The sequence below is a fragment of the Ranitomeya variabilis genome, chromosome 2 (assembly GCF_051348905.1).
Source record: "Ranitomeya variabilis isolate aRanVar5 chromosome 2, aRanVar5.hap1, whole genome shotgun sequence".
Taxonomy (NCBI): Eukaryota; Metazoa; Chordata; class Amphibia; order Anura; family Dendrobatidae; genus Ranitomeya; species Ranitomeya variabilis.
Window position 1 is genome coordinate 871,786,447 of NC_135233.1, and position 14,128 is coordinate 871,800,574.

Sequence of the window (14,128 nt, forward strand, 5' to 3'; positions counted from 1 at the left end):
CGCAGGATTTTGCCACTCGTTTTCCAGATTAAATAATTGGTTGCCAACAGTATCCAGGTCTCCTGTTGTGTTCATGTTTCTACCACCTGAACTGTAATCCCTGGGCTCCAACACCGCCAGTTGATGCTCAGAAGTGCTCTTTGCACAGTCAACACATGACCCAGAGTTATTGGGTTTCAGTAACGTCAGCTGATCCCTTGCTGTGTATCCAGCAATTTCTCCTGCTCCGTCCACACTCACACTACAACAGATATTAAACTTAATAGAATTTAAAAATAACACACCTGCGCTCTAGTTAATAACAAAGGTACAATAAGAAAGCTGTACAAAAAAGGCCTAGCAATGTCACACCTGCGTGCGCGATAATATATATGCAATAGGCAGATTATGTCCATCATATAAACATTGCTGCTTGAGGCATAGGCTGCCAGTAAAAAAGTGCCTGTAGGTGCATATACACTTACTAGTAGTGATGATGTAGATGGTTGTGGAGGTCGGAGAATGTCCAAAAATACTTCTTGCTAAGCGTATTGTACTGCAAGATATTAAACTTGTTCCAATTAGGCCTCGGCCTACACCCTGATTGACCCTGGGCTCCAACACCGCCAGTTGCTGCTCAGAAGTGCCGTCTGCACAGTCAACACATGCTCCAGTGTAATTGGGGTTCAGTAACGTCAGCTGATCCCCAGCTGTGTGTGCAGCAATTTCTCCTGCTCCCGCCACATTCAAACTACTACAGATATTAAACTTGCTCCAATTAGGCCTCTGCCTACACTCTGTTTCTCCTGTAATCCCTGGTCTCCAACACCGCCAGTTGCTGCTCGGAAGTGCCAGCTGCACAGTCTACACATGCTCCAGTGTTATTGAGGTTCAGTAATGTCAGCTGATCCCATTCTCTATGTGCGGCAATTTCTCCTGCTCCCTCCACATTCACACTACTACAGATTTTAAACTTGCTCCAATTATGCCTCCGCCTCCACTCTGTTTCTAGCATTGAGCCTGGGCTCTAACACCCCCAGTTGCTGCTCAGAAGTGTCTTTGGCACAGGTACTCCCTCCTGCCCAGTCTGGTTCCAGCACGCCAGCTGTTTCTGGGTAGTGTCAAGGTCACTTTGCCTCCAATACATTGTCCTGTTGGGTTGCGGTCAGGTTAGCCAACTCTATGGTGACTGCAGTTTAGGTGCTTCCTATGTGGGCTGCGGGATCTGGCAATCAAGGCTGGTTCCATAGTGCCAATAGAACAAGATCCCCCTGTAGGACTGTGGGTTTTCCCAGCTCGCGGCCTTGCAATTTTTTGTTCATGTGGACCTTCTGCTGACTATCTGAGTTCCAGCACCATTAGCTGGTTCTTTAGAAGTCAATCTTGAATATGTCCCCCTGGGTTCCAGTACCATCAGCTGGTTCCAGGCAGAGCCTTTTGGCTTAGGTGCCTCCTTCTTGGTATCTGAGTTCCTCCAACGTCTGGTGGTCCTTGCTACATTTCCAAGTTCAAGCTTTTTTAAATGGTTTTTGGTAATCACTCTGGATCTCCCTGATGATGACCCTAAAGACGATGACCCTGAAGACCACCCCGAAGAAGATGACGACCCTGGAGACGACGACCCTGAAGACCACCCTGAAGAAGACCAACAAACAGAAGAACAAGAAGTTGCAGAACAAAAAGCAGAAGAACATTAAGCATAAGACTAAAAATCAGAGCAAAATATATTATCTAATTTATAAGCAGAAGAAGACTAAGCAGTGTATGGGGGTGAGTCCGTTCCTCCTCGTGGTGCCTCTGGAAAAAACCTGCTGCTGCAGGCCAAACTGAACGCAGACAAATCCTGTTGTAAATCTTTTGTGACAGGCAGAACAGTAGGTGCAATCTTCAAACTTTCATAGATAACAACTACAGGAATGCCTGTCACAAGTAAGAATATGATGAAGAAGAGGAAGATGAAGAAGATGACGAAGTAGAATATGAAGAAGAATAATAGTTGAATAAAAAGAATATGAAGAATGTAAAAAAATAGAATAATAGGAAGAAGGTGAAGAATAAGAAGATGAATAAGGTGAAGAAGAAGTTGATGAAAAAGATGCTGCTGCTGAGGATGATGAAGAAGAAAGTGTGGGAGAAGTAAAAAAGAAGGTGAAGAGCATGGAAGTAGTGAAACATAAATATCTGACAAAATATAAAAAAAGCTTAACATATTCAATATCTTTGTAACTCCGAACGTCTTAAAAAAAAATTCCTGCTATTTCATTTGACTGGGCTAAACCTCTATGCTTTTAATGTCTCCTCCACCTCCCCAAATACATTCTACATTATTATTAGTTGTTTTCCTTCATGTAGAATTAACCTACAAGGAAAGGAAGGGTTTATTTTAATTCCGATATTTGTGTCCCATTGACTTGCATTGGTTTCCGGTATCGGCAATATCCGATATTTTTTGGATATCGGCCAATCCAATCCGATACCGATATTTTCAGATATCAGAAGGTATCACTCAACACTACTCTTCTGTAGTAGTAATTAGAACATGGAAATATTGCATCAACTTTATAGCCCTTTCAGCTGTATCATTCAGTGCTTTAAGCGACAATACACTATTTTGGGGTCCTAAAAATGAGGAATTAGTTTCCCATGAAGAAGGATCCTTTTGGAGAAAACAATCATTAATCTTAAAATGAGAGAACAAACCTTTGCCCTAAATTGATGTAAAATCATCAATATTTTTTCCTCTGAAATCAAATAAAAAATGGCTAGCATGAAAGTGGTAAAGCAAAAAAGAAATTTGTAAATAAACTAACCATACAATGAACAAAAATTTCTTCCTTTCATGGCATATATCATTTTCCAGGGGATGATACACTGTATTTTCATTGTTTAATTTTGTCGCCATTCTTACTTTTGTTTCATGGTCAACTTCATCATCAAAAAGTGACATGACAGCTTCTTCATAAGTAAAATACCATAAAAGCCGGCAAAACTTTTGTAAAGCTGCTTTTGAGATTTTTTCTTCCACTTTCTATAAACCTTCATCGAGTTTAGGAAGCATAAATCTTGGTAAGGTGCTTTTAATATGGAAAAGCATTGAAGCCATGGCTTAACATAGCATGTGACAATAAATAAGGTCATGTCTAGAAGGGCTGACTTGTCTTTCTGGGTGTTAGTCTGAACTGACAGCTGAGTAGTGATATCTTCAGAGAGTAAAGTGGTCTCGTCATTCAATGAGCTTGGTGCATGGCACCTGGAGGTCTTATTTTCAGGTCATGTCGCTCAACATTTCCATCTAAGAATATAATGGAGAGTTCTACTAACTCTTATTAGGCATTGATTGCTACATTTTCTTTTAGTTTGGCTCAATAGAGGTCTAGCAGTGAGTCAATTTCATATTTTAAATGCATTTCCACGGTTTCCTTTCAGCTTTCTATCTTATTGGCATCAATGGTTTTCCAAGTTTCTTTTAACTTTTTAAAAATTGGAATCTCTAGACCTGTCTTAACTTGATGAATATTGACTTCAAACACACTTTCTAACACAAGCTCATAGACGTGATGGTGCCAGATGAAAGTAGTAAATATCTGTTGAAATTTTGATGCAAAAGCACACAAGCACTGTTGCTACTATCTGTATTTTGGTACCTCATTTTGAAAATCAATTTGTATTGCTTCTGCATGTTTCTTTTGGTTTCCTGTGTGGATTCGTTGATGGATGACTTGTTTACAGGAAAATCTTCAACATTGTGTCCAAGTGCCTCGATTGTAGCTTGAAGAATAAAAATACTTATACTTAACTGACACAGATCTAAAGCTGCTACTAATTTCAGAGTAACAAAATATTTTCTAACTTGTTTCGCTAGAGTCTTAGATTGTGAGCTCTTTGTAAAAGTTGACAACTGCTCTTGTGAACTTTCAATATTAGCTGAACTGTAAGATGAATTGTCAGGTAAGTTTGTAATATTATATGCTGCCGAATACGTTGATGCCATAGAGAGATATTTTATTCATCGATTTTCCTTTTCAGTTGCCCTTGTCTCATGCATTCCTCTTTTTCAGCGAGTTTTCTATTCACTCTAGCTAAGATACCAGGCCGGTCTAGCTCTCTCTAATGTTGCAAAAAGAGCTTGTCTTCTTCTATTTTCACTAACTGAACTTGAATCAGTATGTGCAATGTCAAATAGATTATCCAAGTAGCTTGAGAATTCTTCTCTACAATGATCAAATACGTCTTGTGTTTTCTTTGCTTTTTTTGCAGTCTCCCTTCAATTTTTATGCAAATTCATTAGCTTTTTTAAACAATTAGGTAACGTTTTTGTCGGTATTCTTGCCTTTTCTCAAAAGTTAATACACTCATTAATAGCGAGATTTGTGCTTTCACTGAGAGTTAACTTCACCATTTTTAAAAAATAAAACTGCGAGAACTTGGCGGTAGTTTTTTTAGAACTGAGCAATTCCCCAGACATGATCTTTCACAGAAATCAATCTGTCCTCTACCAAAAACAACTGATAACTATGAGGTATGGGCGTAAGAGTGCGCGCACCTAAGTATGCAAGTACTAACATGTTTCAATGCAACTCGGCATGGTTTAACATACACCAAACATCATGAAATTTGATTTCCGAGTGTTTTTAAATTAGACAAAAAAAATAATAGGGTATGAGGTAAAAAAAATTTGAAGTTGAAAAATAGGGGACACCATAATATAAATATATATATATATATATATATATATATATATATATATATATATACTGTATATATATATATATATATATATATATATATATATATATATATTTATCTACAAATATAGATAGATATCTAGATAGATACAGCTCTGGAAAAAAATTAAGAGACCACTGCAAAATGTTCAGTTTGTCTGATTTTTCTCTTTACATGTCACTGAGTTTCCAAGCAATACATTTTGTATTTTTTCTATTAAAAAAAACAGTGCTTTCAGACATCAAATAATGTAAAGAAAACAAGTTCATAATCATTTAGAAACAACAATACTAATGTTTCAACTCAGGAAGAGTTCAGAAATCAATATTTTGTGGAATAACCAAGATTTTTAATCACAGCTTTCATGCATCTTGGCATGCTTTCCACCAGTCTTTCACACTGCTTCTAGCATAAAAATTAAAGCAGTTCTTCTTTGTTTAATGGCGTGTGACTATCCATCATCCTCTTGATTACATTCCAGAGGTTTTCAATGGGGTTCAGGTCTGGAGATTGGGCAGCCCATGACAGGGTTTTGATGTGGTGGTCTCTTAATTTTTTCCAGAGCTGTATATCATATAATGTAATTGTTCAAATGGGGCTGCCTGGATCATCATGTTCAACCCCCTGCTCAATGCAAGATTCACTAAACCATCTCAGACAGATATCTGTCCAGCCTCTGAAGACTTCCATGGAAGGAGAACTCACCAACTCTTGCGGCATCCTGTTCCACTCATTGATCACCCTTATTATCTTCCCATCTCAAAGCCTTCAGTTCTCTACAGGAACAATTTGGTGTCATTAAGACTGTTTTTTTCAATACTTACAACTTGGCCGAAGGTTCACCTTCCAACAAGACAATGACTCTAAGCACACAGCTAAAATAACAAAGGAGTTGCTTCAAAACAACTCTGTGATCATTCTTGACTAGCCCAGCCAGAGCCCTGACCTAAACCCAATTGAGCATCTCTGAAGAGACCTGAAAATGTCTGTCCACCAACATTCACCATCAAACCTGACGGAACTGGAGAGGAACTGCAAGGAAGAAAGGCAGAGGATCCCCAAATCCAGGTGTGAAAAACTTGTTGCATCATTCCCAAGAAGACTCATGGCTGTACTAGCTCAAAAGGGTGTTTCCACTCAATACTGAGCAAAGGGTCTGAATACCTATGACTAGGGTTGAGTGAAACGGATCGGTCATTTTCAAAAGTCGCCGACTTTTGGCAAAGTCGGGTTTCGTGAAACCCGACCCGACCCCAGCGTGGGATCGGCCACACGGTCCGCGATTTTCGCGCCAAAGTCGCGTTTCGTATGACGCTTTCCCCGCCATTTTTTTCAGCCAATGAAGGAGTGTGTGCAGCGTGATGACATGGGTTCCGGCTCGCTTTGTGCGGCGTCACAAGGGGTAAAACCGCCATCTTAACGTTTGGGATATAGCGATTCCCACAGTGAAACACAAATTTTGCAGGGACGGGACGGAGGAGAGAGAGAGAGAGAGAGAGAGAGAGAGAAGAAAAAAAAAATCCCAATTGACTTGCATTGGGCTTCGTGTTTCAGTCGGCCCCCCGACTTTTCACAATAATCGGCCGATTTCACACGATCCGACTTTCGAGACAGTCGGGTTTCACGAAACCCGACTCGATCCTAAAAAAGCAAAAGTCCCTCAACCCTACCTATGACCATATGATTTTTCAGTTTTTCTTTCCTAATAAATTTGCAAAAATTTCTGTTTGTTTCAGTCAAGATGGGGTGCAGAGTGTACATTAATGAGAAAAAAAATGAACATTTTTGAATTCACCAAATGACTGCAATGAAACAAAGAGTGAAATATTTAAAGTGGTATGAAAACTTTCCGTACCCACTGTATATATATATATATATAGAGAGAGAGAGAGAGAGAGAGAGAGAGAGAGAGAGAAAATCGTTGAATTTTCATGATGACATGTTACCCTTTAAGATATACAGTACAGATCAAAAGTTTGGACACTTTCTCATTTAAAGATTTTTCTGTATTTTCATGACTATGAAAATTGTACATTCACACTGAAGGCATCAAAACTATGAGTTAACACATGTGGAATTATAAACTTAACAAAAAGTGTGAAACAACTGAAATTATGTCTTATATTCAAGGTTCTTCAAAGTAGCCACCTTTTGCTTTGATGACTGCTTTGCACACTCTTGGCATTCTCTTGATGAGCTTCAAAAGGTAGTCACCGGGAATGGTCTTCCAACAACCTTGAAGGAGTTCCCAGAGATGCTTAGCACTTGTTGGCCCTTTTGCCTTCACTCTGCGGTTCACCTCACCCCAAACCATCTTGATTGGGTTCAGGTCTGGTGACTGTGGAGGCCAGGTCATCTGGCGTAGCACCCCATCGCTCACCTTCTTGGTCACATAGCCCTTACACAGTGTGAAGGTGTATTTGAGGTCAGTGTCCTGTTGAAAAATAAATGATGGTCCAACTAAACGCAAACCGGATGGAATAGCATGCCACTGCAAGATGCTGTGGTAGCCATGCTGGTTCAATATGCCTTCAATTTTGAATAAATCCCCAACAGTGTCACCAGCAAAGCACCCCCACACCATCACACCTCCTCCTCCATGCTTCTTGGTGGGAACCAGGCATGTAGAGTCCACCCGTTCACCTTTTCTGTGTTGCACAAAGACACGGTGGTTGGAACCAAAGATCTCAAATTTGGACTCATCAGACCAAAGCATAGATTCCCACTGGTCTAATGTCCATTCCATGTGTTCTTTAGCCCAAACAAGTCTCATCTGCTTGTTGCCTGTCCTTAGCAGTGGTTTCCAAGCAGCTATTTTACCATGAAGGCTTGATGCACAAAGTCTCCTCTTAACAGTTGTTGTAGATGCGTGTCTGCTGCTAGAACTCTGTGTGACATTGACCTGGTCTCTAATCTGAGCTGCTGTTAACCTGCGATTTCTGAGGCTGGTGACTCAGATAAACTTATCCTCAGAAGCAGAGGTGACTCTTGGTCTTCCTTTCCTGGGGCGGTCCTCATGTGAGCCAGTTTCTTTGTAGCGCTTGATGGTTTTTGCCACTCACTGCCAATGGGGACACTTTCAAAGTTTTCCCATTTTCATTTCATTTCTTAACCCCTCTCTGACCTTAGATGTACTATCCCGTCGAGGTGACCTGGGCCTATCTGACCCTCGATGGGATAGTACGTCGTAGCGATCGGCCACGCTCACGGGGGGAGCGCGGCCGATCGCGGCCGGGTGTCAGCTGACTATCGCAGCTGACATCCGGCACTATGTGCCAGGAGTGGTCACGGACTGCCCCGGCACATTAACCCCCGGCACACTGCGATCAAACATGATCGTAGTGTTCCGGCGGTATAGAGAAGCATCGCGCAGGGAGGGGACTCCCTGAGACCCTCGGAGCAACACAATGTGATCTTACCTCCTATCCCTGCAGGCCCTGGATCCAAAATGGCCACGGGGCTGCATCCGGGTCCTGCAGGGACTACTTCCGGGTCCACAGCAGGCGCCGGTAAACCTGCAGCGCTGTAAGTCAGATCGCTGATCTGACAGAGTGCTGTGCAAACTGTCAGATCAGCGATCTGTGATGTCCCCCCCTGGGACAAAGTAAAAAAGTAAAAAAAAACAATTCCACATGTGTAAAAAAAAAAAAAAGAAAGAAAAGAAAACTTAAATAATGGAAAAAAAAATATTATTCCCATAAATACATTTCTTTATCTAAATAGAAAAACAATAAAAGTACACATATTTAGTATCGCCGCATCAGTAACGACCCAACCTATAAAACTGTCCCACTAGTTAACCCCTTCAGTGAACACCGTAAGAAAAAAAAAATATGAGGGAAAAAACAACGCTTTATTATCATACCGCCGACCAAAAAGTGGAATAACACGCGATCAAAAAGACGGATATAAATAACCATGGTACTGCTGAAAACGTCATCTTGTCCCGCAAAAAAGGAGCGGTCATACAGCATCATAAGCAAAAAAATAAAAAAGTTATGGTCCTCAGAATAAAGCGATGCCAAAATAATTATTTTTTCTATAAAATAGCTTTTATCGCATAAAAGCGCCAAAACATAAAAAAAATATACATGAGATATCGCTGTAATCGTACTGACCTGAAAAAATAAAATTGCTTTATCAATTTTACCAAACGTGGAACGGTATAAACGCCTCCCTCAAAAGAAATTCATGAATAGCTGTTTTTTGGTCATTCTGCCTCACAAAAATCGGAATAAAAAGCGATCAAAAACTGTCATGTGTCCGAAAATGTTACCAATAAAAACGTCAACTCGTCCTGCAAAAAACAAGACCTCACATGACTCTGTGGACCAAAATCTGGAAAAATTATAGGTCTCAAAATGTCGAGATGCAAAAACTTTTTTGCTGTAAAAAGCGTCTTTTAGTGTGTGACAGCTGCCAATCATAAAAATCCGCTATAAAAAATGCTATAAAAGTAAATAAAACCCCCCTTCATCACCCCCTTAGTTAGGGAAAAATAATAAAATTAAAAAAAATTATTTCCATTTTCCCGTTAGGGCTAGGGTTAGGGTTAGGGTTAGGGCTAGGGTTAGGGCTAGGGTTAGGGTTAGGGCTAGGGCTAGGGTTAGGGTTAGGGCTAGGGCTAGGGTTAGGGCTATGGCTAGGGTTAGGGTTAGGGCTAGGTTTAGGGCTAGGGCTAGGGTTAGGGCTAGGGTTAGGGTTGGGGCTAGGGTTGGAGCTAAAGTTAGGGTTAGGGTTGGGGCTAAAGTTAGGGTTAGGGTTGGGGCTAAAGTTAGGGTTAGGGTTGGGGCTAAAGTTAGGGTTAGGGTTTGGATTACATTTACGGTTGGGATTAGGGTTGGGATTAGAGTTAGGGGTGTGTCAGGGTTAGGGGTGTGGTTAGGGTTACCGTTGGGATTAGGGTTAGGGGTGTGTTTGGATTAGGGTTTCAGGTAGAATTAGGGAGTTTCCACTGTTCAGGCACATCAGGGGCTCTCCAAACGCGACATGGCGTCCGATCTCAATTCCAGCCAATTCTGCGTTGAAAAAGTAAAACAGTGCTTCTTCCCTTCCGAGCTCTCCCGTGCGCCCAAACAGGGGTTTACCCCAACATATGGGGTATCAGTGTACTCGGGACAAATTGGACAACAACTTTTGGCATCCAAGTTCTCTTGTTACGCTTGGGAAAATAAAAATTTTGGGGGCTAAAAATCATTTTTGTGGGAAAAAAAGATTTTTTATTTTCACAGCTCTGCGTTGTAAACTGTAGTGAAACACTTGGGGGTTCAAAGTTCTCACAACACATCTAGATAAGTTCCTTGGGAGATCTAATTTGTAATATGGGGTCACTTGTGGGGGGTTTCTACTGTTTGGGTACATCAGGGGCTCTGCAAATGCAACGTGACGCCGGCAGACCAATCCATCTAAGTCTGCATTCCAAATGGCGCTCCTTCCCTTCCGAGCTCTGCCATACGCTCACACAGTGGTTCCCCCCACATATGGGGTATCAGCGTACTCAGGACAAATTGAGCAACAACGTTTGGCATCCAATTTATCCTGTTACCCTTGCGAAAATACAAAACTTGGGGCTAAAAAATCATTTTTGTGAAAAAAAAAGAATTTTTATTTTCACGGCTCTGCGTTATAAACTGTAGTGAAACACTTGGGGGTTCAACGTTCTCACAACACATCTAGATAAGTTCCTTTGGAGGTCTAGTTTCCAATATGGGGTCACTTGTGGGGGGTTTCTACTGTTTGGGTACATCAGGGACTCTGCAAATACAACGTGATGCCTGCAGACCAATCCTTCTAAGTCTGCATTACAAATGGCGCTCCTTCCCTTCCGAGCTCTGCCATGCACCCAAACAGTGGTTCCCCCCACATATGGGGTATCGGCGTACTCAGGACAAATTGGAAAACAACTATTGGGGTCCAATTTATCCTGTTACCCTTGTAAAAATACAAAACTGGGGGCTAAAAAATCATTTTTGTGAAAAAAAAAAATTATTTTCACGGCTCTGCGTTATAAACTGTAGTGAAACACTTGGGGGTTCAAAGCTCTCAAAACATATCTAGATAAGTTACTTAGGGGGTCTACTTTCCAAAATGGTGTCACTTGTGGGGGGTTTCAATGTTTAGACACATCAGGGGCTCTCCAAACGCAACATGGCGTCCCATCTCAATTCCAGTCAATTTTGCATTGAAAAGTAAAATGGCGCTCCTTTCCTTCCGAGCTCTGCCATGCGCCCAAACAGTGGTTTACCCCCACATATGGGGTATCAGCGTACTCAGGACAAATTGCACAACAACTTTTGGGGTCCATTTTCTCCTGTTACCCTTGGTAAAATAAAACAAATTGGAGCTGAAATACATTTTGTGTGAAAAAAATTAAATGTTAAATGTTCATTTTTATTTAAACATTCCAAAAATTCCTGTGAAACACCTGAAGGGTTAATAAACTTCTTGAATGTGGTGTTGAGCACCTTGAGGGGTGCAGTTTTTAGAATCGTGTCACACTTGGGTATTTTCTATCATATAGACCCCTCAAAATGACTTCAAATGAGATGGGGTCCCTAAAAAAAAATGGTGTTGTAAAAACGAGAAATTTCTGGTCAACTTTTAACCCTTATAACTTCCTAACAAAAAAAAATTTTGGTTCCAAAATTGTGCTGATGTAAAGTAGACATGTGGGAAATGTTACTTATTAAGTATTTTGTGTGACATATCTCTGTGATTTAAGGGCATAAAAATTCAAAGTTGGAAAATTGCTAAATTTTCAAATTTTTTGCCAAATTTCCGTTTTTTTCCACAAACTATATGCAAGTTATATCGAAGAAATTTTACCACTATCATGAAGTACAATATGTCATGAGAAAACAGTGTCAGAATAGCTAAGATCCGTTGAAGCGTTCCAGAGTTATGACCTCATTAAAGGACAGTGGTCAGAATTGTAAAAATTGGCCCGGTCATTAACGTGCAAACCACCCTTGGGGGTAAAGGGGTTAAAGTAATGATGGCCACTCGTTTTTATTACTTAGATGCTTTTTTCTTTCCATAACACAAATTCTAACAGTCTGTTCAGTAGGACTATCAGCTGTGTATCCACCAGACTTCTGCACAACACAACTGATGGTCCCAACCCCATTTATAAGGCAAGAAATTCCACTTATTAAACCTGACAGGGCACACCTGTGAAGTGAAAACCATTCCCGGTGACTACCTCTTGAAGCTCACCAAGAGAATGCCAAGAGTGTGCAAAGCAGTCATCAAAGCAAAAGGTGGCTACTTTGAAGAACCTAGAATATAAGACATAATTTCAGTTGTTTCACACTTTTTTGTTTAGTATATAATTCCATATGTGTTAATTCATAGTTTTGATACCTTCAGTGTGAATGTGCAATTTTCCTAGTCATGAAAATACAGAAAAATCTTTAATGAGAAGGTGTGTCCAAACTTTAGGTCTGTACTGTATGTATATATATATATATATATATATATATATATATATATATATATATATTTGGTATATATTTCAACTTACAGTTAGTGTACAGAGGCTGCCGGAATGGCTTTCCTTTTGCAAACACAATTTCTTCAATAATCATATGAAAACCGGTTATGGGGAATATTGTTGTTGTTAAGAAGTTCTCTGCGTGTCCATGTCCTCTCACTGTAACATTCACTGTGCTATGGTTTAATGGAAGGCATGCACTGTGGATGAGAAAAGCAGCGATTATAATATTTCTGTGTTGTCACGTGACAATCTATTAATCTTATTTAAGGCATGTCTCCCAGTATAAAAGAGGTTGTACACTACTTAGACAACCCACTCTCATTCCTGATGTTTGGTCCACTTAAAATGAAAACACTCATACTCACCTCCAGTGCCGACACCCTTCCATCAGTGTTGGCACTTGCGTTCCTGGGGCTCATGTGAGGTTGTCATGTGAGTCCTGCATACAATTAATGCTGGCATCATTGTCCCTGCCTTAGGAAAAAAACGATCCTCAAGAGGAAGTCAGAGAGCAGCTGCTGTCCTGACTTCATGTAAATGTAAAATACATCAGATAGTGGAGACAGTGATGCCAGCGCTGACTGAGCACAGGGCTCACATGATGTAACAACCTCACATGAATCCCAGAAACACGAGTACCAACACCATTGGAAAAGCTCTGGCACAAGAACTGAGTATAGGTGCTTTTATTTTAACCAGGCCAAACATGAGGAATGAGAAGGGGTTGCCCAAGTAGCGGACAATAGAGATGGGCAGACACCTGGATGTTCGGCTCCAGCAGGTTTGGCCGAATAGCTACAAAAAGTTCGGGTTCGGGTGCCAGATCAGTACCCAGACCCAAGCCTGAACCCAGACCATTCACTTGAATGGGGAGCCCAAACATCTAGTATTTGCCAAGCTGTCATGTGCATGATAGTGCAGCAAACACCACTTCTGATCGGCAATAAAATCATCACTGCCGGTCAGACAGTCACTGTTCCCATACTGTCAAAAGCCAGCTTGAGTGCACAGCTGTGATCGGAGATATAAATCATTTTTAAAAAATGGCATGGAGTCCCCACTATTTTTGACAACTAGCCAAGATAAAACAGACAGCTGGGGGCTTGTATTCTCAGGCTGGTAAGGGGCCATGGATATTGGTCCCCAGTCTAAAAACAGCAATAGATATTGAAAATAAATAGATATAGATATTGAAAATAACTGAACAATGCAGAAATAAGGTACTCTAAAAACACATATGCTATCCAAAAAATATTATTTTAATGACAAAGGTGTACATGCCCCCTTTTAAATGCCTCAAATTTCTTCAAAACATGTAAACATAATCTGCTAATTACTTAATGGGAACCTGTCATATGGTTTGTTCCATATGAGATAAGATCAGTACTTTTCAGCCCCGATATAAAGCATTGTAATATGCTATATGTATTCCCCAATTCAGTCGGCAAGACAAGAAATAGACCTTTTATAATACTACAGGGTGGTTGGATTCAATGGGCATAGCTGGTTTTGGTCCAATGCTTCACTTCTTCTTGCGATGCCATACTTCTTCTCTGCTTCATGTGAATCACGTGTCCTTTGTCACCCAATATCGCTCTTCTGCACAGGTATGCTTCTCTGTCCAGTCGTTGGCAGAACAAAGTACTGGAGTGCACATGCACTGGGAAAGGTCAAAGAACCCAGCACATGCACACTACTGGGCTGATAAGTATACCTAGAAGGACCAAGATGCAGACCCTTTGTGAATGACAAACAATGCGTCATCCAAATGAAGCAAGAAAAAGGATGGAATCAAAAGAAGAAGTGTTGCACTGGACCAAAACAATCGCCTCATATGTGAATATAATAAAAGGTGTTTTTCTTGTATTGCAGGCTGGATTAGGAGCACATACTGTATGCGGCATATATGGGATGCTGTCTATCAGGGCT

At 40.7% G+C, this 14,128-nt stretch overlaps 1 protein-coding gene across 1 annotated transcript in view; it reads right to left on the bottom strand.

Annotated features, from left to right (window-relative positions):
• The window catches only part of LOC143808061 (putative cation-transporting ATPase 13A4), a 381,893-nt gene that overhangs the window by 23,685 nt on the left and 344,080 nt on the right, over positions 1-14,128 (bottom strand). Inside the window, exon 27 of the mRNA XM_077290321.1 lies at positions 12,227-12,396. Within this exon, the coding sequence (XP_077146436.1) occupies positions 12,227-12,396 (170 nt within the window). The remainder of the gene's footprint in view (positions 1-12,226; positions 12,397-14,128) is intronic.